Genomic DNA, 26,586 nt, shown 5'->3' with positions numbered 1-26,586 from the left:
TCAGCTGGACCCCAGCAGCAAGCTAACCTACAGGTTGGAGCATCTGCCCCCTGGTGGTCGGTGCACATCATAGTGACTAGTCGAACAGTCGAACAAAGGTTGGACACTTAGCATATTAGGCTTTAATTATATAGGATATATTTCTGAAAAAAATTTTGATGTAAAAAAATAAACACAATCGTGACTTTCCTTGCACACCCGTGGATTCCTCAGAAACTGGGTAAGACAATAAATTTTTGTTGTTTTAAGCTGCTTGGTTTTGGGGTAATTTGTTATTCAGCAATTGCTAACTAATACACTTATGTTAGACATTAGGAAACGCAAAGATAACAAGCCACATGCAGGAGAAACTTTGCTCATTTGCAAATTCCCAGTGCCCAGATAGTGCCTAGCACATAGTAGGTACTCAGGAAATGTTTGTTGAACAAGAAATTAAAATATGGCCACTGCCCTTTGGGTGCTCACAGCTGAGAGGAAGAAGGCATGTGAACAGGTAACTATTAGATGGGTGTGAATGGCCCAGAGCCTGCATAGAGGATGCAGCAGCTCAGCAGTTCTTTGAAGGACAGGCCTTTGACAATGGGCTGAGATCCACTAGCTTTATCACCTGATGTACGGCTATCTATTGGAAAACTGTGGCTTTAAGAAGAAAACTATCTTCCCCCATGTGGGAAAAGTTCTGGAGAAAATACCAAACAAGGCTGCTAGCTATTAAACATAGTTGTTTGTAGACATGGTCACACACAAGACCAGATCGAGAGAGAAAATGGCACAAAAAGACAAAACAGAAACAAAGACAAACTCCACCAAGATGTAGGGGAGTCAAGGAAGAGGCTTTTCCATCTTGCGGCGGCCTCCAGAGATGAGGGTGGCATCGCAGGAGATCAGAAAGCCAAGGGGAGGGGGCTCGAGAGGTCTGGAGAGGGTAGTGGCTCTAAGCGAGTAAATGGAAACTAAAAAAAAAAAAGAAGAAGAAGAAGCAAAATGACTTGCAGAACAAGTCCCCAGTGCCAGGCTGGGCGATGTTTATCTCAGCGGGGAGCGCATGCTTCCTGGTGGGTGGGAAGCTGTCAGAGAGATGGAGTTCCCGCCTCCAGGCACCCATCCGCATCTGGCCTGTGTGGTTGTACCAGAGCTTCACATCCCCGGGCTATGATTGCCTTTGCCACTCCACATTTTTAAAACTTGAATTTATTTGGGAAGGCAACTTGATAGCATCATCGTAAGTGGAAACAGTATCTTCCTATTACACATGAAAATAAATACCTAACCACTAAAATAACAAATTTACACCCATGCGTCACTTCACATCCTCTTGAGTACCACTGGATTGTATGTAGTGAGAAACATTTGCGAAACACTGGACTTTAGGGAAAGTCATGAAATCACAGCTCAATGACAACTTGCAAGAAAAAAGTTGATGTACTCCAAGGAGATTTTATTTATAGAGAAGCAAAACCAAACTTTTTAGATGTTCAAGATTTAGAATATGTAGACAGTAGAACATTAGGGTTTAAGTCCCATGGAAAGAACCATGTCGGGACCTGCACACACCTCTAGCCGTACCTTCATTATTCACAAGTGTCTATTGACATCTCCATCTGCCCCACGTGTCTGACAGGTCCTCTGGGGCAGGGTGTGTCCCACTGATCTCTCTCACCCCATCAACCAGCACACAGCAGAACCGCAATAACGTTCTTTGCAGGAACAAAGACATGTGTAAGGCATTTGTTTTTGCTGCAAAGATCATCTCTTACATGTGTCTTACGCAAATAGTTGACACATTTTTGTTGGCTGTAAACACCTCTCTTTTTTTTGGTGCAAAATGTTGGTCTGAAAAAAATAAACAAAATCTTGGCTTTGCTTGCTCACCCGTGACTTCGGATTGCCACTGCGTGCCCAAATAGGTAGGTAAACCGTGGGAGCGAGCCATTGGGACTGAACCGACGCTTTCATCCTGGCTGCATAGCATCGTCATACATTGGAACTTCTTAGACCTCCTGAGGCCTGAGCCCCACCCCTGGACGTTCTGATTTTGATTCAATGGTGAAGTCACACTTCCATGGCACAGAGGTACACAGTTTGTGGAGTAAGGCATTTGTCATATCAAAAGAGAATGTGAAGACACATTCTTGGAAAAATCAATGAAACGTCTTGCTATCAGAGCTTGGTTTATTTTTGTAAAAATGTTGATTTCTTTTTAATAAGATACATTCAAAATGGGCTTGTCTCAAACTATTTTATGATCCCCAGAGGCTAACATTGCAAGGGGTTCCTTTTAATCACGGGAACGAGAGTACTCCCTAAAGAGCTTTTGCTCAAATATTGTCTTCGGAGGGTGGGGAGGTGCCTGGGAGCAAGGATTAAAGACCAGAAAAGGAAAGTTCATCTGAAAACCACTCAGCCCTCGACAGTTCAGCTGAGGGTGAGTCAGGGGATGCCCCACCCCCCAATGTCAATGCCACGCTAATGTGGGAGCCTCAGAAACTCTGGGTCCTGGTTTCCCTAACACTCCCACAGGGGGACTAGCACGGGTCTGGTGCTCTGTGCAGGTAGATTCGAAGCCTGCCTCTGTCCCACACGGACTGTGAGACCAGGAGCGATCCCCTTCGTGAATTTAGCCCTTCCTTGACAAACTAACTTTTCAAGTTCTTAATCTGTTCGATTTTTTTCCCCTCTCCCATTAGAAAAACAACCACCAACTCACAAACTCTATCTGAGTGGGTATTTGCTTATTTCCAGTGAACCTGGGTCTATACAACTTGGAAAACAGGATGCAGTGATTCAGTTGTCACCTAATTGAGCTTCGCCGAGGACAGTCATTTTCTTTTTGTTCTCCGTGATGCCACAGCTGGTCAACAGCAGGTGGAAATAAGGTTTTAGGTCTGGAAGGGACCACAGAGCTCCTCTTGTCCAAGAATCTTCTTTAAACCCTGAAGGCTGACGTCATCACCCTCGCTCTGGTTACTCACCACTCACATTGTCCCTTGTAAGAACGCGGCCCCAAATAACCTCTGCCTGTCCAGGCTGCCCTCCCTTGCTGGTTTTAATGGGGACCTCTGTTTACTTTCCCTCAATAAAGAGGAGGGAAGAGGACGGAGTGAGACAGGGACGCTGCAGAGGACCGCCACCCACTTGCGGTTTCATCCCAACTGAATGTGGGAGGGCCCCGAACCGACCACTGGGGTACTTAGCACACCAGTCATCTCTGCCTTCTTGGACCCTAGACCTGAGTCTTCCAGGCAGATGTCCCCGGTGAGGGCACCCGACGAAGGAGAGCACAGTCTCCTGCAAGATGGCATGAGTCTGAGCCTTCCACATCCAGTTCTAAGAAAGGGGGAGGGGACGGAAGGAGAGACGGCCAGAGCTCATTCATTTCAGATGTTATGATGACCTAGAACAGTTTCTCCTGGTCCTTCTAGAGACATCTTGCAATTTTGTAACTTCCCTGTAATATTTGCTATTTTTCTCAACCCCGATTGACTTCCCAAGTTACTCTGCATAAAAAAAAAAAATTGAAAACAATCAAGGGCTTGTGGGTTTATTTTCTGCGAGGAAAGAGGAGGAGAAGGGACTCTGGGTGGCCTGAAGATTACAGTGCAGCTGGGGCCGAGGGGTGGAGAGACAACCAGGTGGGAGGGGAGATGAAGGCACTCAAGGCGAGCTGGCCCATGGCTACCACCTGGAAGGAGGGGAGGAGCCAGGGAGTCCCCAGGAAGAAGAAGTGGCCCTGGGGCTGGCGGGAGGTGCCCACACCTGCCCAACGTGGCCAGTGCATGAATGGGAAGAAATGCTGTCTTCATGCAGAGGGACCCGGAGAGCAGCAGGCTAAGGGTTCTGCCTAAATTCAGGACCAAGGACCCTCCTCCTGCAGAGCGGCCCTGGATCCCTCTGAAAAAGACTCCCAATTGCTCTCCTGGCCCCTTGTCAGAGGAAATAAATCATCCAGAGATGTGTTTGCCGTGTGGCAGCCAGGGCTCAGCTATTTTCATTTCTAAACCCCACTCTTTCCAAGCCGCTGGTGCCACCTCCTCGCCACCTCCCCGTGCGCCTGAGTTGATGAATTGGTCTATCCTTGGGGCAGGAATGGATACGTTTCATACCCCCCGTCTCTCTCCCCCAACTTCTACCACCAACTGAGTTGGAAGGGCCGTCTGAGTATCCGGTTTTGAAGACAGGGCGTCTAAGATCCCGGCCTGTGCCAATGGTATGGGGATACACTGAAAGTGCCCCTGAAGCCTGCAGGCTCAGAAGCCTCCTGCGTGGTGGCCTCTGCACAGGAGGCAGAGCAGACTGAGCCGCAGAAGGGCTTTCAGTGGATCTAATGGAAGACCATGGGCCTCTGTCACCTGGTAAGGCCTGGCACCAACAGTTACCACGTATGGAGCTTTGTTGAGAAATGACGGCAATGGTGGCCTAGCTAATAATGTGAATAGAACCGCACCCATACATCAACAAAAATACAGATTTGTTGAGAGTCAGCCCCCAGAAGGCAGGGTCTGGGACTCCTCTCTGGATCCCACAGGTCCTGGCATGTAGCAGATGCTCAGTTAACACCTGTTGGCTGTTTGTAGGTAAAGGAGGCTAATAACTAAACACGGATTTCGTAGGAGGGCCATTCGCAGAAGGTGGGAGAAGGGCACACCCCGCAAGCCAAGAGTCCCTGAGGCTGTCCCCCTGAGTCCACGAAGCAGGCAGGCTCTCCTCAGCGCCACCCACTGGCAAGATGGCCCCTTCTCACCTTGAGCCTGTAAACACCCTCCTGGTGATGACCCCCAACATAAATCTACATGCTTAAGGCAGCTCCCCTGACACCCCGGGAATGCTTAGAATACTTATGGCATTACATTTCCTTTTTAATAGAGGTCAGGGTTGGGGATGAATTCCTACCGTTGGGAGAGTATACGGAGGCCTTAACGACACTGGAGAACAAGATGCTGACATAAAACTCCCCGGGGAGGGGGCACATCAAGCTCATTTTTATTCAAGGACAAACTCTGAGATCACTTTCAGATAGAGACACTTTTAAGAGTGAATCGTCCATTAAGCAGCATGCGGGGAGAGCAGGCATAAACCTTTGAACGGGAAGGTGTGGCTTCCATGGGGGAAGCGTGTCCTCAGTTTCCCCTTGTCCTCATGAGACCTCTCCAATCTGATGCTCCTGATCTGATTGCTGCCGTCTGCCCCCTTCAAGTTTCCAGCAGGTCCTATCTTCCTAGTCCCTCCTCCATCAGTCAGATTCCCTGTGCCCCCGCCCTCCCCACCCCACCCGCCCAAGGACACCTGTAGAGGATAGAAGCTCTACCTCTCAGTGAGGTGTCAGGAGAGGAGGCAAGCGGCCAGCCCCCTCCCTGCAGCCCCCAAGGGGAGTAATTTATTTATTTTATTAAAGTGCAGCTGATATACATATTAGCTTCAGGCGTACAACATAATGATTTTACATCTATATGCCTTACAATGTGATCACTACGATAAGGCGAGTAACCATCCTAACAGGACTTTCTAAAGATCTGCCTGCCATGAACCCCTTGGGTTATCCTGACTTGCACTGCATCTCAAGCCAGACAGCAAGAAGAGAGACGGTGCCCGGGAGTGGGCAGGCTCTGGGACGCCGTGCAGAAGGCTGGCACCATCATGGGCACCTCAGCTCTGTGGCTGGGTTTTCCTGGTCACCAGCAACCAGGTGTTGGGGTGAGGAGCCAGGCCAGCATGGCCCTGCACTACGTGCTCAATGAAGGGGAGCCATGTATTAGCATCGCTTCTATTATTATCACTTCTAATGGACCCAGCCACCCCTCCCACCACCTTCGCCGGCCTCCTGGCCTCACAAGGGCTGAACGCTGTGTGTGGACATTAGACTTGAGGCCAGAGCCCCAGGAGGTGGTGGTGGCGGCAGGGTCGCTGGGGTGGGTAGCGCATTTCTCTGCCTTGAGGTTAGTGTTGCCAGCTTCTCCCAGAAGCCATGTGAGACCCTGTCATTGTGCTCCTCCCCAAACCTACTTGTGTTTATAGCTGTTTCCTGCCAGCGGCACCTCAGGATAATTCATTCCGTCTGTCCCTGCCTTTCAGTCGTTTATTCCCGTGGCCCCACCCTAGCTTTATCATCCACCAGAGCGTCTCCACCCCTGAAACCCTAAGCTCCAAGAATCCGTTCCCATAGCCCCTCAAGGTCACCGGGGGCTCCAGGCCTGGCACCGAGGAGCGGGCGAGAGCTGTGCGGAGGGGTGGGGTTTAAGGATCAGGCAGCTGTGGCTTTGAATCCAGGCTCTGCCTCTGACTGGCGGGGTGACCTTGGGCAATTTACTTCACCTAAGGCTTCAACTTCTCATGGACAACCTGGGCACAATCTATAAAAGCCAAGGGACCAGAACAACAGAACTACCCGAACGACCAGAACCACTGGTAGCTATGCTGCACACTGCGGCCCCAACTGCCTACGGCCCCTCCCCTGGGTGGCCCGGCCCCTGATGGGCCCCCCCCCCTACCCAGATTGGGGGCAGGGCCAGCCGGCCAACCTCCCATGACCTCTCCCCCTAGCCGGCCCCGCCTCCTATTGGCCCCTCCCATCCTGATAGGGGGTGGGGCTGGCCAGCCAACTGCCTGCAGTCCCTCCCCCCGCCTGGCCTGGCCCCCAATTGGCCCCCCACACCTCAGTCAGGGGCGGAGCCAGCTGGCCAAATGCCTGTGGCCCCTCCCCTCAGCTGGTCCCACCCCCAATCGGCTCCTCCCACCGGTGCATGAATTTGTGCACCAGGCCTCTAGTAATATATAATGAGGTTTAATAGGGAAATTTTATTGAAACTCTGAGCACAGTGCTTGCTGTCAATTTTTTAAATGTATATTTTTATTGATATCAGAGAGAGAAAGGGAGAGGGAGAGATAGAAACATCAATGATGAGGGAGAATCATTGACCAGCTGCCTCCTGCATGCCCCCTACTAGGGATCCAGCCTGCGACCTGGCATTTGCCCTGACGGGGAATCAAACCGTGACCTCCTGGTTCATAGGCCGACGCTCAACCACTGAGTCACTCTGGCCAGATGCTCAATTAAGGGGAGCCATGTATTATTATTGCTTCTGTTTAATCACTTCTAATGGACCCAGCCCCTCCTCCCACCACCTCCGCTGGCCTCCTTGCCTCACAAGAGCCAAAGTGAACTCCAGAGCTCCTGGTGAGTAAGACAACCGCCCTTCCCTGCTCCCTGGCCCACATACCACTGTCGGGAGGGAGTGGGGATCCCTAGGACTTCGTATGCTTCTCACAAGACCCCCTATCACAAACTCAGCCTCACCATCAGTCTCTGCCCTGAGATCAGCCCGAGTACCCCACTGAGCCCTCAGCCTGGCTTACATCAGTCCCCAGAAGGCCCAGGATTCCCCATCGCCCACTTTAAGCCCCACACAGCCTGTGTATCCTCCTTTGACCCCCATCTCCCTCCCCAACTGCTGAAACCTCCCCACGGTGGCTCCTGGACCTCCCAGCCAGTCTTCTGCAAAGTCCCTGATTTCTTCAACCTCTGAACAGAACCTTTCTTTTACTTCCTTATTCTAACTGAAACCTGCTCCTTTGTGGTCCCAAGTGTGGATTTCTCACTCACACACTCATACCACTAGCCTAAGGATGTAGAAGGTGGGTGTGGGTTTTTTTTGTTTGTTTGGGGTTTTTTTTTGTTGTTTTTTTTTTTTGGCTTCTCATTGCTACTTTCAGAACTTTCTCTCTTCTCCCTAAAACTCCCCAGCTTAGGGTCTCACATCACAAGACTGTACATTTCTCCTCCTTGCTAAGGGACATCAGCTCCCCTCCCCCTCTCTGGGCTCACTGCTCTCTCTCTGTCTCCAGTTCCAAGTCCTCCTGACCTCCTCTCCTCTCCTGGTTTTACCTCCACCCTGACACACTTGAAATGTGGCCCAAAACGAGATGGGCTCCAGATGCAAAATACACACTGGATGTTGAAGGCTCAGCATGAGAATAAAAGATATAAATACCTCCATTATTTTTTTGTAATGATTACATATCAAAAAGATAATATTTTGGATATATTAGGTTAAATAAAATGTCTTACTGTCTTTAAATTAGTTTCATCTGTGCCTGTTTACCTTTTTACACAGCTACTAGGACATCTAAAATTTCACGTGGGGTTCACATTACATTTCTACTGGCTTTGCCAATCAACGGGACTCTTCCTTAATCCCGATTTCAAAGTCCCATATTACAGGCCCTGTTCTGCTGCTCTTCCTCACGAACTCTGAATCGGGTGCCGCCTGACCGCACCAGGACCTACTAACCATGGGTCCTCCTGTCTTTCCTCCATCTCTCCCCCTCAAGTCCTTCCTTCCCTTTTTATCCCATGTGTATTCTTTTTTTAATCCTCACCTGAGGATATGTTTTTGTTTTTATTGATTTTTAGAGAGAGGAAGGGAGAGAGAGACTCCCCAGCTTGGGGTCTCACATCACAAGGCTGTACATTTCTGTGAAAGAGAAACATCGATCACTTGCCTCCCACACGTGCCCCAACCAGGGATCGAACCTGCAACCTTTGTTGTACCTGATGACGCTCCAACCAACTGAGCAACTTGTTCAGGGCTCGATATCCATTCTGTAATCTCTGTTATTCACTCTCTACACCCCCCCCTTCCCTCCCCTGTCCCTCTCTAGCTTCCTCATACCCCGGTGGCAACACTCTAGCCCTGGTTAGATTTAATTCTGCCACTCCGCACTTCCATCGCATAGCTGGGCATAGCTGGAGAAGAGAAAACACGCTGCCATGCTGATTGGTCTGACTTGAAGCGCCTGATCACTAAACCCAAGTGGGCCGGGTCGCCTGTCCAGCGGGCTTGCCACCCGTTTCTAGCCCATCCCCACGCTCAACTCCCAGATGTCTGTTCCTGCTTCACATTCTGTTTCCCATTTGACTGAAAACACAGAAGCAATGAGGAAATCGCTTCCTTAAGTTCCCACCACAATGGAACCATTGACCCGCGTCCAGGGCCCCACACTTTGCCTTCCCTTTTATCACTGTAGTCGCACTGTTTGTGCTCTTGGCGAGCCAACACCCTCGACTGCACAACAGATTCCTTCTTCTCCTACTTATTCAGGGACCTGACTCCAGCAATTCTGCTTTGTCAACGTTTCCCTCCACATGGTATTGCTCCATCAGCATAAGCCATACTGCTATTTCTTCCACCTTAAAAAAATAAAACAAAAAATCTCCCTTGACCTTCTTTAACCCTCCACGTGTATCCTCTTGCACAGAATTTCTTGAAAGAATTGCAAGTACCCACGGCCTCCAACTCCTCTCCTCACATTCTCTCCTGAACCCACTCCAATCAGCCTCCTCCCACCCAGCTTCACTGAAACTGCTCTTGCCAGGTGTGATGGGCTGACCTGTGTCCTCCCTCCCCCAAAATTCCTATGTTTAAGCCCGAATCCCCAGTCCCTCCGAACGGGACTGTGCTTGGAGATGGGGCCCTTAAAGAGGTTATTAAGTGAAAATGATGGGGTGTCTAATTTGATGGGTGTCTTTATTAGAAGAGAAAATTTGGACACACTGAGAGACAGCAGGGTCACATGTGCATAGGAAAAAAGATCATGTGAGGTCACAGCAAGAAGGCAACCATCTGCAAGCCAGGGACAGAGGTCTCAGGAAAAACCAACCCTGACGACACATTGCTGTTGGACTTCCAGCCTCTGGAACTAGGAGAAAATACATGTCTATTGTTGAAGCCACAGAGTCTGTGTGGTATTTTGTTACACAGCCTGAGCTGACTAATACACCAGGTCACCACAGACCTCCAATGGCTCAGCCCAATGGCCAGCGCTCACTGCTCTTCCAACGTGACCCTTCAACAGCATTGGCACAGTTGGTCACCCCTTCCTCCTCAATACACTTCCGGGGCCCAACTCTCTTGCTTGTTCTTTCACTGGTTGCTCCTTCTCAGTCTCCTTTGCTGCTCCTCCTCACCTTCTACCCTCTCACACCTCTCAGCACAGCCTGAGCCAGAGCTCTTTCCTTGGGCCTCTCCTCGTTTTCACACACCCCACCAGCTTGCCAGCTCTAACCTAAAAGTATACAACCAGACTGAGTCACCTCTCACCTCCTCCACTTCCTCTGAGGCACCAGCATGTCTCACCTGGATTATCCCACTTAGACTTGACCCCAGACGCCCTCTACCAGTCCCCGGATTCTTTTCCCAACTTCATAACCAGGTGCCTTAAAATCAGAGTCTGCATTCCAGGCACAAGGATCCTCTTCCTCTCTTTCAGGTCAAAACCTAATCCACTGTACTCTGGCTTCTCTCCACTCAAACATGAATGGCTTTGCTGGAAAATTGAACATCCTGCTGCAGCCAGAGTAGCAGTTCTAACATGCAAATCAGACCTTAACCTTTCACTTCTGTGAAACCATTTGCTGGCTTCCCAGTGTCTCCAGAAGCCCGATTTCTATGGATGGCACAGGAAACCTTTTCAGGATTTGGCTTTAGCTTCATATAATTAAGAGTGTTGCCCAGCTGGGTGTGGCTCAGCTGTTGAATGTTGACCTAGGAACCAAGAGATCACTGGTTTATTAATAATTTCCAGTCAGTGCACATGCCTGGGTTGCAGGCTTCATCTCTAGTAGGGGTCATGCAGGAGGCAGCTGATCCATGATTCTCTCTCATCATTGATGTTTCCATCTCTCTCCCCCACTCCCTTCCTTTCTGAAATCAATAAAAAAAAAATTTAAAAAGAGCATGTGAGCTGTAGAGTCAGTGAATCTGATTCCAATTGCTAGAGATTGAATGTTAATGTCCCACCAAATTCATATGTTGAAACCTAACACCCAGTGTGATAGCATTAGGAGGTGGGGGCCTCTGTGGGGTGATTAGATCATGAGGGTGGAGCCCTCATGAATGGGATTAGTCCCTTTTGTAAGAGACCCCAGAGAGCTCCCTCTCCCCTTCCACCACAAGAGTCCACAGTGAGAAGACAGCTTTTTATGACGTGGGCTCTCACCAGACACCAAATCTTCTGGCACCTTGATCTTGGACTTCCCAGTCTCTAGAACTGTGAGAAGTCAATATCTGTTGCTTATCAGCCACCCAGCCTACGGCATTGTGTTACAGCAGCCTGAATGCACGGAAACACCAGTCCTTCCTAACACTGTGCTCTTGGGCAAGTTACCAGGTCTCTGTGCCGTGGCTCCTTCATATGTCACTTGGCTATAATAATGAGACTCATCTCACTGGGTTGATGTGAGGATCCAATGAGCTCATACTCGTGAAATGCTTAGAGCAGGGCCTGGCCTGGCAGAGCTCGATGAGTGAGTGTTTATTACCTCCCACCACCACCCTCCCTCAGCCCGAGTGCTCCTTCCCTGGGCTTGGGAAACCCTTCCCTGCCCTTTCTTACAGGCACCCTGGGGCCTGCCCTCGGAGAGTTTGCTCCTGCGTCTATCCCTGCAGGAGGCCTTCCTTCCTCCCCAGGGCAGACCGAGGGCTCCTTCTCCTCCCCTCTAACTGCCTTTGCTTGTCCTTCCTTCCGAGTGTTAATCAAATTGTAATGCAATGTCTGCTCACATGTCTGTGTCTTCAGGGGATTTGAAGCCCCTTGAGGGCAGGAACCATGACCATTATTCCTGCATTCACCAGCAGCACCCTAAAGCCCAGTAATCTATATATATAAAAGCCTAAGCAACCATTAAGACTGGTCAACTGGATGATCAGTTGACTGGTTGCTATGACTATGCACTGACCACCAGGGGACAGACGCTCAATGCAGGAGCTGCCCCCTGGTAGTCAGTACACTCCCACAGCCAACCTCCCACTGCTGGCCAACCTCCTACAGTCCCTCCTCCCAGCCGGCCCCCCCTGATCGGCCCCCATCGCCCCAATCGCCAGCTAGGTCAAGGGACCCCACCTGTGCATGAATTCGTGCACTGGGTCTCTAGTCTTTCAATAAACAAAGTCACAGATCCTTTGATTTGTCTTAAACTTATATCTCTAAGTTTCCTTTATCCTGGCGAATAAGAATGTGTTCCGTCATTCCACAAGCAAAGGTGTCTCCATGTGGAGGACACAGTGCTAGGTGCTGGAAACATGAAGATGAATCCAAGGTGTTTGGCCTCAAGGACTTAGAGTCCAGAGGGGACTCAGGTGCACAAGCTGTAGTCTAAGTGTGAATGGATAACTGACAAGGGCCAGGGAGGCAGGGCCAGAGGCCTGGGAAAGAGACAGAGAGGGGCCAGGGCTTCTAGACTCAAGGGACCTCAGGCATGCTCGTATCATCTGACAGCAGGAATCGACACTGGATAAACCTGGGAACGAGGTGAGAGTGGGGCCCACGGACCTGGAGACACAGAACCAGAATGTGGAGGAGCTGCATAGCCATGAGTGTGCCCCCGGGTAGAACCAGACTAGTGGTTCTCAACCTTCTGGCCCTTTAAATACAGTTCCTCATGTTGTGACCCAACCGTAAAATTATTTTCATTGCTACTTCCTAACTGCAATGTTGCTACTGTTATGAATCGTAATGTAAATATCTGATATGCAGGATGGTCTTAGGCGACCCCTGTGAAAGGGTCGTTCGACCGCCAAAGGGGTCGCGACCCACAGGTTGAGGACCGCTGAACCAGACAGACTGAAGGGCTGCAACAATACTCGGGGCAGTGAGGCTGCATGTGGTCCAAATCCTGCATGTCCTTCCCGCTGGACCACCTGTAGGCCAGCTTTGTGTTTGGACCAACCTTGAGCTGCTGGGCAGCGGGGAGGGCAGGAGGAGAGAGGGGGACAGGCCAGCTAGAGTGATGGTGACAGGGCCTTGTCTTGTGCCTCCTGCGGCCTCGATGCCCACAGCCAGTGCGTAGCACCTGCAGGGTGCCTGAAAAGCACCTTCCTTATTGAAAGATGAAGAGGAAACAGTGAAGGAAGGAATGAGCAAGGGAATGAAGGGCAGGAACCAGGGAGCAAAGTCCCTGGGTGGGGAGAAATGGGGGATACAATGAAGAATGGCCATGGCCTGACTCATCACCCCTCCACTCAGGGTATCTCCTGGGGGCCCCTTCCCACCGAGGGCCCTGATGTCACTGCAAGTCCTCCTCTCAGCCCGCCCACCCCAGAGGGCACCAGGCCAGTAGCATTCCTCTCAGAGCCACCCTCATAGTCCCAACCCCTGGAGTAATGCCGCATAGGACATGGCACAGTTTAGTGACGGGGCGTTGGGTGGAGGAAGAAGGCAGAGGCTCCTGTTAGCACCAATGTGGGAAGGAGCTCTCGGGGTGTCTGGGCTCCGATCACTCTTCCCTGTCCCCTCTGCAAGACACCAGGCTCCAGCCAGGGACCATGAAACCCATCCTCAGCCCTTCTGGTAGCAAACCTCAGGAAAGCCTCCAGGAGCCAACTGCTCCGATCGGGGTGGGGGGTGGGGGGTGGGAGTCGCCAGCCTCACGCACACCACAGAGCCCGGAGCCCTCAGGATCCAGGCTGTCCCTTAAAGGTTCTACTGTCTGAGAACTTGGACTGAAAGAACTTGCTCCGTTTCCTTGAGTATCTATCTAGGCTTCATGGAGAAGCTCATTAACTGAAACTGCTTTTTTTTTTTTTTTTTAATAAGTTTTTATTGATTTTTAGAGAGAAAGGGAGAGGGAGAAAAACGATTGGCTGCCTCACGCACACCCCCCAACCGGGGATTGAACCTGCAGCCTGGGCATGTGCCCTGACCCAGAATCACCCAGTGACCTTTGGGTGCACGGGACGACACTCAGCCAACTGAGCCACACTGGCCAGGGCAGAAGCAGTGTTTTCTCTAGTACAGTGGTTCTCAACCTTGGCTGCACATTAGAATCACCTGGGAATCTTTTTAAAATCCTGATTTCTGGGCCTCATCCTCCAGAAATTCTGTTTCTTTGTTACTAATGTTGTGGCCTCACCCCATAACAAAGAAACAGAATTTCTGAAGGACGAGGCCCAAAAATCAGGATTTTAAAAAGATTCCCAGGTGATTCTAATGTGCAGCCAAGGTTGAGAACCACAGCCAAGGTTAGAGCCAGCTTTAAAATGCTATCCAGGCCGGGGCCCCTGGGAAGTGGCGTGGGTGTTTCCCGGGAAGCCCCGGGTGGCAGCTGCTCCTGACTCTCCTCCTCGTCTCTCCCTCTCCTTTCTCCCTGTGTCCCCAAGATTGGCAGGGACCCCCAAAGGTCAGGGAGGTGCAACACATGCGTTTTGAGGGTCAACTGTGTGTGAGGCGCTTTACGTGGGTTATGTCACCCGATTTCCCCGCTGCTCCCGTGAAGTGAGTAACATTATTCCCATTTTGCAGACGGGGACACTGAGGGTTAGAGGGTCAGAGAAGCAGGTGGCCCATTCAGACTAGGAAACTACAGGATTTAGTAAAGGGTGTGGTCAGGGTGTAAGAAGCCCACAGGGTTAAAGTGGTGTCTTTGGGCTGTAACCACCCCCAGCCCCAGGGTCAAGGAGGGGCCCAGGGTCAGGGAAAGCCAGTGTGGAGAGGGTGGCTCACAAGGAGCTCTGACCTTGCGGGGAAGGACACAGCAGCCTGAGGTGACTCCATAGAGCAGGAGCTGGGCAAGTAGACACCCCAACCTCCCTTTCTTCTGTCCTCCCATCTCCTTTCAGGGCAGCTCCCCAAGAGCCAACCCCAGCCAGGCGGAGAGTGGGCCCAATGGTGGCGAGTAGGAAGGAGGGGCAAGCAGAACACACCTGCCCCAAGCCCTAGGCCCACAGCCACTCGGTCTATGGATTCAGCCCAGACCTGCCAAACTTCAAAGTCGGGGCTCCTGCCCGCTCCAGGCTGCTCCCCACCTTGTGCTAGGACGGTCCTCTGGGCAGAGAGACCCGGGACTCACCCCCAGTGACCACACGTGTACCCAGCTGTGCTCCGCCCTCTGTTCTGGTTTCGCAGGGACAGAACCTGGGCGCACCTTGGTGCTGCACGAGTTAATTCCCTGCTCATCTCCTGCTTCAGCGCCCATTCTCCAACCTGTAGAGGCGGGGTCCCTCCGAGAGGCCCCTGGCAGACCCTCCCAGGAAGTCCACTCCTCCCCTTGGGCGGCTGCCCAGCAGCCCTCGTCTGCGCCAGAGGAACTGGGAAAATTTGATTGATGAGAAAGTAGAAGTGGGGGTTCCCCTGGGACAATAATTTCACTTTATGGGGAAGGAACACCGGAACGGGGAGCTCGGGCCCTAAACTCAGCAAGCAGGCGTCCAGGCGCAGCCAGGAACATGTGTAACTCATTACCGCCGCAAGCCTCCATTTGTGGCCAGTGGAGGATGCTGAGTGTGGTGGAGGGTCTGAGGCTGCGGGGTGAGCTGACGGCAATATTTTTCTGACACTAACACCTCTCTCTGACCCTCAGAAAGGGCCGGACCCAGCCAAACACCAGTCCGCCCAGGCCTCCTCCTCGTCCGCCTCCTGGCGCCAGACTAGAGAGGCTTGCGGCTATACAGGCAGCAGCAAAGAAAGGACCCGGGGAAGGTGAGAGGGGATGGAGGGGAAGGGGGAGAGGAAAAAGGAAGGGGGTGGGGGGAGCAGGCCCAGCAGGTCCCTGTTGGGTTTCTGTTCAGTGGGCATCGAGGCCAGAGGAGGCCTGGCTGAAGGACCTCAGAGGCCTAAAGCTGCAGTTACTCCTTCCGCGTTAGTCCAGCAAAGCAGGTGCAACCAATGCGTTGCAGGCGGAGACATGGAGGTGAGAAGGTCCTGCCCTCGGGGCCTTCCCAGCACCAGGAGCTCCACTGGGGATGCTGAAAGCTCAGACACAGCAGGGAGGCAGGCCCTGAGAGGTGCCCCTACCAAGGGGTGCAGAGAAGGGAGAGGTCCCGATGAGTCACAGAGTGGGGTGTGGGAGGGAGCCTTGGGGGACACAGGAGTAGGGCGAGGTGGCTGCTCATGGAAGGGGCAGAGGACCCAGGCACTGAGCAGTCCTCACCTTCCCTGCTCACCTGGGAAGTGGGAAGGGGATGGATAAAGGCAGGCTGGGAGGGAAAGGCAGGCTGGGCGGGGAAAGGGAAGGAGAGCAGAGGAGAGGAGGGGAAGCTGCCAGCGCGTGACCTGTGAAGTAACGCGTTTGCCCCCTGACCTTTTTAAAGTCCCACCTGCATTGACGTCCAAGTCATACCCTGTATCTGGGCTGCATTTTTGCAACCGTGTTCCCCAGATCCCAGTGTCCCCAGGGCCAGGAGGAGGCACCTCCTCTCTTCCCCACCTCCCTACCTCCAAGGGAAGAGTCTGCAAAGGACGCGGACCCCTGTGAGGCCCACCAGACGGTACTGTTTTAATTCACTCAAGGCCCACGAGCGGCTGGGCTCTCCCTCCCTGTCCCCCCTCTGCCCTCTGTCTTCTTTCCCATCAACTTGCACCCCCTTCCCGCCAGCCCCACCCTTCTCTTCCCTCTCCTGTTACACTCTCCTGCGATGAGGATCAAGAAAAAGCAAAATCCTGGGGAGACAGATCAAATCTGGCTGGAATTTCCCCAAGTCAGAGCCCATCATTTTCCTCTTAGAAACAAAAGGGAAGGGGATGGGGAAAGGAAAGGAACCCACAAGCTTTTAGGTAGCTGGCTGCATCTCAACCCTCTAGTCTTTTGGGGTTCCTTGTGCCCCTCACACCTGGCATCCAGGAATGAAGAGCGGGGGAGACCCAGATGATTTGGAATTCAGATTTAGAAAGCATTTGTTTGGCGACCTTTAACTTTCAAGGACCCTGTTTTGATTGATTGATTCATTCATTCAACAAATACTTAGTGAGCACTTACTATGTGCCAGGCTGGGAGACATCAGTGAACAAAACAGAGATGCTGCCCTTGTCCAGTCTGTTCTTCCCATGAGAAACAGTGAATGATAAACGCAATCAATAAGAACATGACAATGTCATTTTAGGACATAAGACTATGTGAAAAAGGGGTCAGGAGTGCAGGGGAGGCAGGAAGGCCTACTGGGGAAGGTGAGATTTGAGCAAAGACTGGAAGGAGGTGAAGGAGTGAGTTGAGTTGGTTGGGGGAGCAACCTTCTGGGGAGCAGAGGCCGCTGGTGAGCATGCCAGCAGGTTCAACGTGAAAGTCAGCTTCCTCGGCCAGGTCAGCGCCTGGGTTTTTACTCCCATTGAGGCGGGAGCCTTTGCCTGGTTTTGCTCAGGGTAGCGTCATGTCCCAGCTTAGGTTTTAAAAGGACCACACCCTAAATGCAATGACCAAACCTTCTCTATATACAGTGTTAGAGCTAGACAGCACCTCAGAGACACCCCAATGTCCCCACTTGGCAGATGGAGACACTGAGGACCAGAGATGGGATGTGCCTTGGTCAGGTCACATGCTCTGGGAGAGGTGAGTCAATCTCGATCCCACAACTTCCAACCTCTCCTGTCCTTATATTATGGGGTGCTGGGCCTCAGGTTACCCCTGAGATCTGCTCTGATCAGATCTCCCCATGGCTGCGGGGGTTAGGCGGGGGGGGGGGGGGGGGGGGGGGGGGGGCTAGAATGCACAGTGGCTAGGGTTACTGTTATTTTTCAATCATCTGGTCCCAGTAATCTTTGTCTTTTAATTTGGGGTTCAGAAAAATGGAGAGTAAGATAAGGTACGAGGAAAAGGATATGATGGCCCAGTGGTACTTCCAATCCCAGGCCTCTTCTCACCCTGGGGTCTCCCACCCTGCCCTTCCCACACTGGCACCCAGGCTGGGCCTGGTGGTCCTTCACTCACCACCACTGTGCTGGACCCCAGTTCTCTTGCTCAACCAGGCCTCCCTACTGATGGGCCATGTGAAGAGGGCTGGAGCAGGGATACGAAAACCAGCTTGGCCTTTGCTGAGGTGCTGGTGGGGACATGCCGAGCCTGGCCAGTGACCGAGTGGCCCAGGGTCCTTCCTCTCTTCCCAGGTGGCATTAACCTGACGGAAACACTGGCCTGGCTTAGTGCAGCGCAGCCAGTCATACTTTCCCCACCCCACCTACCTCTTTTCTTAGAAAGCTGTGTTCAATCTTTAAGGCCTATTCCCGAAAGGCTTCTCCCTGCTTGACTTCAACAATCACCATATTTTTGCCTACTTTATATGTTGGGTAATCATCCGCATGCCAGTCTCTTCCACTGGGATCGTAAGCGCTCTGAGGGCAAGGATGGTTTAATTTCTCATGGGAGCGTGCCTGGCACCTAACCAATAGCTTGCCACAGTGTGGGTTCTCAAATATGTTGGTTGACTGGGATCCAGAGGAAGAGATGTAATGGTGGGCAGTTCACTAGGGCAGCATGAGGGGGGTGTATTGGTCACAAGCCCAAATTTGCCTTGTCTTCTCTCCCAGCGGAGACTGTCCTCCATCGCTGCCTTTCTAAGCCACTCGGCGTCCCTTCCTACACTTAGCACCTTTGGGGAGAAAAGCAGGCTTGGAGCATGGAGAGTCATTTATATTTTGAGTGATTTCACAACAGAGGTGGCTAGCAGAGTGGAGCACAATGAACATGTGCTTGAAAAAAGGCCCGCATGACGGTTAATTTTCTGTTAACCTGATTGTGCCCAGGATAAACATCATTTCTGGGTGTGTCTTGGAAGGTGTTTCTGGATGCAATTAGCTTTTGAATTGGCGGGCTCAGTAAAGCAGATTGCTCTCCCTAATGTAGGTGGGCCTCATCTAATCAGTTGAGGACCTGAGTTAGAACAGAGGGTGGAGGTATTTGCTTTTTGTTTCCTGCCTGACTGCTTGAGTTGGGACATCTCACCTCATGTTCTCCAGCCCTCAAACGGCTATTTATACCACTGGCTCCTCTGGTTCTCAGGCCTTCTGACTTGGACTGAATTACACCCCAGCTCTCCCGAGTCCCCAGCCTATAGATGGCAGACGGTGGGACTTCTCAGCCTCCATAGCCACGTGAGTCAATTCCTCACATTATCTCACACCAGTTCTGTTTGTCCGGAGAACCTGACTAACACAGACTATCTCTAGTTCACTGACCATAAGTCTTTACAAGACTCTTCTGTGAGCCCCGTTCTATTCATCTTTGATGACACTCTCTACTCAATGCGAAGAGAAGTGTGTGCATTCATGCAGCAACTTATTCAAAGCACCTACTAAGTGTTGAGCTCTGTGCTGGAGTCCCAGGAGGCAGGCTTTTCTGGAAATGGATTGTTGGCTCCTAACCTGAGAGGGTCCGGGCTAATGGTTTCAGGTGTCTTTGTCTGGCCCCAGTCTCACTCACTCAGAGGAGAGAGGCGAAAGGAGTCAGGAGACCTCTACGACTGGTGAGCTGAATGATCCCTCATGCTTTTCTCAGCCTCCATAAGCTCGTCTGTACAACAGCTCTTCATTTTGCTGATCAGAAAGAGTTGTTGAGATGTATGAATGAGAAGACACTTGGAAACGACCCTTCAAAGCATGAAGTTCAACAACTGCAGTATGAGCAGGAGGTCACCCGCACCCTGGGGCAATGCCAAGGTTGGGGTGGGGCTCAGGGCAGATCTCTCACCCCGAGACCGAGCCGCAGGCACTCACCATCCTCACACAGGTTCAGCTTGGACAGGCTCCTGCCATCGAAGGGCTCCTCGAAGATGGAGCCGGTGTCGCCCACAGTGTTCAGGTACATGGCTTTGTTCTCCATCCTGTCCTTCAGCAGCAGCAGGAGAGAGACAGCAAGAGACGAGGGGAGGAAGGGGAGAGGCAGGGGGAGAGAGAGAATAAACTGTAGGTGGAAACAGAAGCGAGTGGGTAGAACAACGTGTCCTCCCTGTGGTCTGATCATTGGGCTGCTGTCCTCATCCACAGGTGACATCTACAGGCTGCTTAGGACTCTGATCCCCCCTCCCCGGTTCCCTCAGTGCTTCGAGGACCAAGGCCCTTTGAGCCTTTCTGATAGTGGGTATCCGTCTTCTATCTTTCAACAGCTCTCTGTGGGGCTGGCGCCCTGAGCTGGGGCTGGCACCCTCCAGAGACCTCTGACTTCAGGGCTGAAGGGAGGCCATAAATGAGCAGTTACCAAACAACTGTCTTTCTCACAGCCAGAGGGATGGAGAGCGGATTCTGCTCTTGTCTTTTTAAGTAATGAGATACCACATCTGCATACCCATGTGTGCATGCAACACACAGGTATGCACACACTCACACAAATGCATGCATGCACTTACACGCATACACACACACACACATGCATGCACAATCAGGGTGTTCCAAGAGCCATGCTGTGTGGGGCCTGGAGGAGCCAATTCTTCTGACTCAGATGGAGCAATTTCTGAGCCTCTGGAGCCCTGAGCATGTCAGAGAGACATGGGTTTCTACTCTGTGTTAAAAGGAGGGAAGCTAGACACAAAGGCAGATACGGAGACCACCTGCCAACAGAGCTAAGATCAGAACTACTCCCAACCTGGCTGGGCTGGTGGTGAGAGGAGCTGGGTTTAGTGGGGCCACGGGAGGATGTTGAGGAGCAGGTGGCCTCGGTGGGGCCCCCCAGACACAAGGACCTGGACAACCTTGCACCCAGGAAGGGCCCCGGTCCTGCATGGCCTCCTGAGGCTGCATCACGGGGCCTTGTGGTCCTACCCCTGGTGTCCCAGGAACATACCCGGAACTGGAGCAAGTGTTCTGCTGTTTGAAGTGAACCAGGCCCGGTTACACAGTGTGTACAACACCACCCCATTTTGTAACATACACACGTCCTGCACGTGTGACAGGACAACTGTATGTGAGACGTCCGGGTGTCCCAGGCGAGACCTGGTAGATCCAGGTGTGTTACAGGACTCTGGTGGGAACAGGGCCTCCTTTTGTTTGCTGGGTTTCCTGGGTTTTCTATGATGCATTCTTTGTATAAGGAGAAAATCCGTTTTCTCGAGCCAAATTACAAAGTATTTGTTTACATAAAATACTTGATATTCTTTCCTCACATATATGCTCAGTGATTTTATAAATGACTCTCTAGCTGTTCATCTAGCTTGACCTTCATTCTGATGTTCTTTGACTCTATGGATATTGAATCCAAATAAATCCACTTGTAAAAAGTGATTTCTCAGGATGATAAAGGCTCCTGGGAGGATGGGTGGGTGCCAGGCCCCGCGTGGAGCAAGCTCAGTTCTGAGGCCCAGAGTGCCAGCCAGGGGTCTCCCACTGAGAAGGAGGTGGCGGGGGGGGGGTATTTGGGGGGGAGGCACAGCAGGTGGCGGTGGGGGGACAGTGCCTGCTGATTGGAAGGAGCAGCATCCAGTGAGTTCCCTCGGAGGCAGGTGGGAAACGTGGCCTCAGGGCCGTTTCAGTAAACAGGGAGAAAGAAGGAGGAGGCTGGCTGAACGGCTCCTTCTGGTAGAGCAAACGTAAATCTGTTTCATGACTTGACCTTTGCCTCCAGAGACCTCTGACTTCAGTGCCGAGAAGAGGCCACAAATGAGCAATTGCCAAACAACTGCCCTTCGGACAGCCAGAGGGATGGACAGTGGATGCTGCCCTTGTCTTTTCAAGTAATGAGATGCCACATCTGCATACCCATGTGTGCATGCAGCACACATGTGCGCACACACAGACTCACACACACACATGCAAGTATGTACTCAGACCCATGCACTCACACACACACATGCACACACCTGCAAACGTGCACTTACACACATACACACATGCACACACGCACACGCACGCACCACCAGGGTGCTCGCAGTCTCTGCAGGCCTTTCTCCCAGCCTGTGGGAGAAGGGGCGGAGGGGAGCCCACATCTCCGCCACGGTCTTTATTCCCTGCACCAAGGGTTTCCCGGAGCTCGGAGACGGCTCCTACCCCAGCTTCTCTGGGCTGCAGTTGTGTCCAGTTTGCTAGTCTCCCGATACCCTCCATCCATCCAAGTCCTCCACCCAGTAAGGGCCTCTAGGTGGGGCCCTGAACAGCTCTGCTGCTGCTAAGCTGCGGGGGACCCTCCCTAGTTTCAGAGCACTGTGTGCAGCACCCCTCCCTCTGCCTCTCGGGGATCCCAGCGAGCAGCAAGCAGGAGGCCAGCGTCTTCTGCCAGTGGTAACCCTCCCCTGGCCAAAGGCAATGGCGCTGCTGCCCCGGGGCCGCAGGGAGCCAGAGCCGCCTGCCGGAGGGAGGCGCTGAGACGGGCTTGGGCCGGCGTAGCCCCATCTTCATTTCCACCATCCGCTCTGGTGCTCAGCTCCAGGCCAGAGCTAGGATGCACTGCTTGTTACATGGGATGTGTCCCTAGGCGGCCCCATCTCTGCTCCCTCCGCACCCCTCAGCTGGTGGAGCAGGAGCCTGGGGAGCTGGGTGGGGAGACGGGCTGGCCGAGCAGGAGGCCAGATGTGAGTGAGATGAGATTGCAGATGCTCAGCCAGCTCTGCTAATGTTTGTTCCTTGGGAACGAAACCTAAGCATGTTCTTTCAAACCAAGGTTTATTCTAGACCCTTCCGTCTTTGGTCTTATAGCCTTTGGGCCGAGTTTGTGCTCTCAGGCAAGGCACAGCGAACCGCCGAGTGTGTGATAATAGAGCGAAACCCCTCACGTGTGCATACATCCCACGCACTGCAGTCCATTTGCCATCCGGGGCCTCTCTGCCCTCCAGGAGCACTGTGAGGTGGTGTCAGTCTGTCTTTCCCATTTTAAAGATAAGCAGAGGCATAAAGAGGCAAGAACCAAGGGTGTTAGAGAGGGATGAGGCATCACGCAAACGCTTCCCACCCAGGGCACTGGCTCAGCACCAGTGTTTTGTCCTGGAAGGGTGTAGCCACCCCTTTCGGTGACCACCTTTAGGGCCCAAGATGAGTCAGTTAAGGGGGGCAGGTGGGGCTCTGGGGGCAAGGAGAGGCTCTGACAGCTGGAAGGGAGGGGACGAGGGCCATGGACACATGGGGGGTGTGGACACCCAGGTGCCCTGCGGAGGAAGTCCAAGGAGCCCGGACTTCCGTGTTTCCAGTCAGAGTGGGGCCTTGCTCCCCCACAGAGAAGACACTTTACTTCTTAGAGCAGTGGTTCTCCACCTTCCTAACGTCGCGACCCTTTAATACAGCTCCTCATGTTGTGGTGACCCCCAACCATAAAATTATTTTCGTGGCTACTTCATAACTGTAATTTTGCTACTGTTATGAATCGTCATGTAAATATTTGCTATGCAGGATGTTATTTTCATTGTTACAAATTGAACATAATTAAAGCATAGTGATTCATTACAAAAACAGTATGTAATTATTTATGTGTTTTCCGATGGTCTCAGGCGACTCCTGTGAAAGGGTCGTTCGACACCCAAAGGGGTCTCGACCCACAGGTTGAGAACCGCTGCCTTAGAGTGTCTTGGTGCATTTTAGAGCTGAGGCTCCCAGCCATCCACAGCCCCACCCCAGGCGCTCTGCAGGCCAGCAGGCACGGGGGCCTATCCTGGCTCCACTCCTATTACTTGGGGACTTGGCCCAATCAGCCGAGCTCGTGCAGCCCCAGGCCGACCTTTCTGTGATGGGGAGAAGCACATCTGCCAGCCACTCGGCATCGAGAGCTTCATGTGGGACATGAACATGGAGGGGCTGTACAAGCAAGGGCACACGGGAGGTCGGCGGCAGGGTCTGGTGAAACCCATCAGCCCCCAGCATCTTCTGACTCTGCCCAGCAGCCAGCAAGGAGGGCCTGCAGGTTCCTGGGGCCTCCCGGCCGCCTTGACAGTGTCAGGAACAATGCTGTCTGGGTGCCCTTTGCAAAAGGCGATCGTGAATGCGGGCCAGAGCTAAGATCCGGACCCCGGCTCTCAGGGTCCCTCTCCGGGCAGCAGGAGGACTCGATCAATTCTTCCTGCCAAGGGGGTGGCATGTGCCTTGCTTGTTGCTGCAAAGATGGCGTGTCTGGGATCCAGTGCCTCATGCTGCAGGGCGCACAGCTTTTCTTTGGATTCCTAGCTGTAACGTGGCCCCCTCTGGAGAGTGGATCCCTAAGTGGGTTTTAAACCCTCTCCTCCTCTAACTGTACTCAGTTAACCTCAATCACAGCCCAAAGCTGGAAAGGTGTAGATGTTTTATAAATAGGCTCTCCCTTCATATATATTCCACCACCAGGCACGTGTGCACAGACACAGACACACAGGCACATACACACATGCATAGACACACACGTACAGACACATGTGCACACACGTGCACACACGCACAGACACACAGGCACACACACACACATGCACACATTCACAGACACTGACACACAGGCACACACACAGGCACAGACACACAAGCACATGCACACACATGTACAGACACATGCGCGCACACGTGCACACATGCACAGGCACACAGCAAACACATGCACAGACGCACACACATGCACAGATGCACACACATGCACGCACACATGCACGGACACACACGCGCGCACTCTGCACATGTAGGGAGACTGTCACCGGTACCCTCTGCTCCCTGAATAGGCTCTGGAGCAGTGTCCCGTGCCTGGAATAGTTGTCCCTAAGGCAATAGCTTCCTCTGGCACCCAAATGCAGACTCACAGTCGCCAGTGCAAACAGCTGGACCAGGGCCCCGTGGATCTCCTCAGGCTGCCACTGAGGCCTTCCCACCTGGGGCTGGCCCCTCCATGCTCCACAGCCTGAGGATCCCTGAACACCGTGTCCTCCCGCTGCCAGGTACTGGGACAAAGTTAGGGTCAAAGTGATAAAGACTCACCTTAGGGCCTCCACGGAGGCTGCAGAGGCTGTCCCCTCAGTTCCCGGCACCCATGGTGGCTGGAGAGGTGGCTGCTCCTGCCGCACTGAGACCTAGGCAGCCCCTGGGAGCCTGTCCCCACAGCCAGCCAAATCCAGAACAAATCATAGAAAGAGGCTGTAGGGGTGCCCAGTGACTCGTCTTGGGGGTCACTTCTCCAGGAGGATGAGATCAGGAGGCAAGGCTCAGCTTTGTGCCCAAGTGGGGGCCTGGGGCTGGGCAGCCCGGTCTTGGTGCCTCGCCTGGTCCAGCCGGGGCAGCGCTCGGGAGATGTCCTGTGGAGGCACCAGCAGCTCTGCTAGGTACTGAGATGTGAACTGCAGCTGCTCTGGCGGCCAGTCTTTAAATGCGAAGTTTTTTGGAGCAATTGTGGAGGCCCACCTTGGGGTCTGGAACACGTCCCCCCTCTGGTGGCCACTTTTGGCATTACAGCCCACTCGGGGATGGCTGCGAGGTCCAGAGAGCCAAGCCAGCCTTGGTCTTCATGTGCCTATTCTAAAGGCCCTGCTCAAAGCACTTTTTGGAAACCGTCTAGGGAAATGGCAGGTAGACCTGGCTTACAATCCATGCAAGGAAACCAGCCTCGTAAACTTATTTGTAGGACAGAATTGGCATTGTTTAACGCATTCCCCAAACTTAGCTTAAAATTACTTCATGTTTTCCTAAAGCCACATCCACCCTAAAGGACACAGATTGGCCACAGTGGGGACATTCCTAAGAGCACCCCATGATTCACAGAGTCAATCTCAACATAACTCAGCAATAAAGCCGGCATTTATGGAGAACTGACATCGCACAGGGGCGAGGGGGTGGGGGGGGGGGGGGTGTTACGGGCGTGAGTAAGACGAGCTCGCTGTCCTCAAGGATGAGAGGTGGGCTCAGGAAGAAATAACTATAACCCTAAGCAGGATTGATTACATTTAGAAAAGGAGATCTAACCAAAACGTTAAGAGAGCAATAGCATTTCGATTGGGGTGGAGATGGGGGAAGGCATTAGGGAAATTCCAAAAATAGTCTGAGCTATGGCAGTACAGTCCACTTATGTGGACAGCCCCTCTCCCCACCGTCCACCACCACTCCCCAGGACAGAGCTCTGGAGGTGGCATTTATGAACAGGCTCCCGTTCATTGGTTAAAACTTCAGCCTCAATACTTGAGGGTCAGATCTCATGCATGAGAACAGTTTGCCAAGGCTCAGCTCTCTTCGCAGTACAGCTGCCAACCCACAGCTGGGTCAGAAATGTCTTCGTCACTTTCAGTGACTACGCCTCCTGACCGTCCTGGGAGGCAGCTCCAATATGAGGCCTGTATCACAGAGGAAAAAAGTAGTCATGATATAATCATGATAATAATAACAACAGTAATAGTAATAATAGAAGGAGGAGGAGAAAGAATAAGAAAAAGGAAAGAAGGGAAAAGAGGAAGAGAGGAGAAAACACTTTATAGTCTATGCCATGTGCTAGGCAATTCCAAGTGCTTTTCTCACATTACCTCATTTAAGCTTGACAACAAGCCTATGAGGGAGGTGCTACTATTATTCCAAGTTCACAAAGACGAGGGAACTAAGGAACTTGCCCAAGGCCAGGCAGCCTGAAGTGTACAGTTCAGTAGTGCTAAGGAGCGTCATGTTGTTGTGCAAACACCACCTCCATCCATCTCCAGAATTCTGTTCATCTTGCAGATCTGGACCTCTCTACCCGTTAAACAACTGCCTATTCTCCCTGTGCCCCAGCCCCTGGAAACCACATCCTACTTTCTGTCTGAATCAATTGGACTGGTTAGGTGCCTTGCTATGTTTTTATTTGTGGCCTGCTCTACAAAAATAATATATTCTTTATAATCACCTTTAGTGTTTTTGTTAGTTTTTAACCTATTTCATATCCAATACAAATATTTCAAGAACATTTTTTAAAATTTTTATTTATTTATTTTAATTGTCTAAAGT

The 26,586-nt window shown here is 52.2% G+C and overlaps 1 protein-coding gene across 3 annotated transcripts in view; it reads right to left on the bottom strand.

Annotated features, from left to right (window-relative positions):
• Positions 1-24,917, bottom strand: part of SCARA5 (scavenger receptor class A member 5) — a 109,542-nt gene extending 84,625 nt beyond the window's left edge. For 2 of the 3 annotated variants that reach the window (XM_070415540.1, XM_070415542.1), the window contains exons 1-2: positions 24,604-24,917; positions 19,471-19,582 (exon numbers count right to left, since the gene is read on the bottom strand). In XM_070415540.1, coding sequence (XP_070271641.1) covers positions 19,471-19,576 — 106 coding nt within the window. In that variant the 5' untranslated portion in view covers positions 19,577-19,582; positions 24,604-24,917. The remainder of the gene's footprint in view (positions 1-19,470; positions 19,583-24,603) is intronic. The other variant, XM_070415541.1, reaches the window with a different exon arrangement.
• Positions 24,918-26,586: the final 1,669 nt, after the last annotated feature.

The sequence above is a fragment of the Myotis yumanensis genome, unplaced genomic scaffold (genome assembly GCF_028538775.1).
Source record: "Myotis yumanensis isolate MYYU_CA2020_CCGP unplaced genomic scaffold, mMyoYum1.0.hap1 SCAF_5, whole genome shotgun sequence".
NCBI classification, from domain to species: Eukaryota; Metazoa; Chordata; class Mammalia; order Chiroptera; family Vespertilionidae; genus Myotis; species Myotis yumanensis.
The sequence above is the reverse complement of the archived record's forward strand: the minus strand, read 5'-3'. Positions and strand labels throughout refer to the sequence as shown.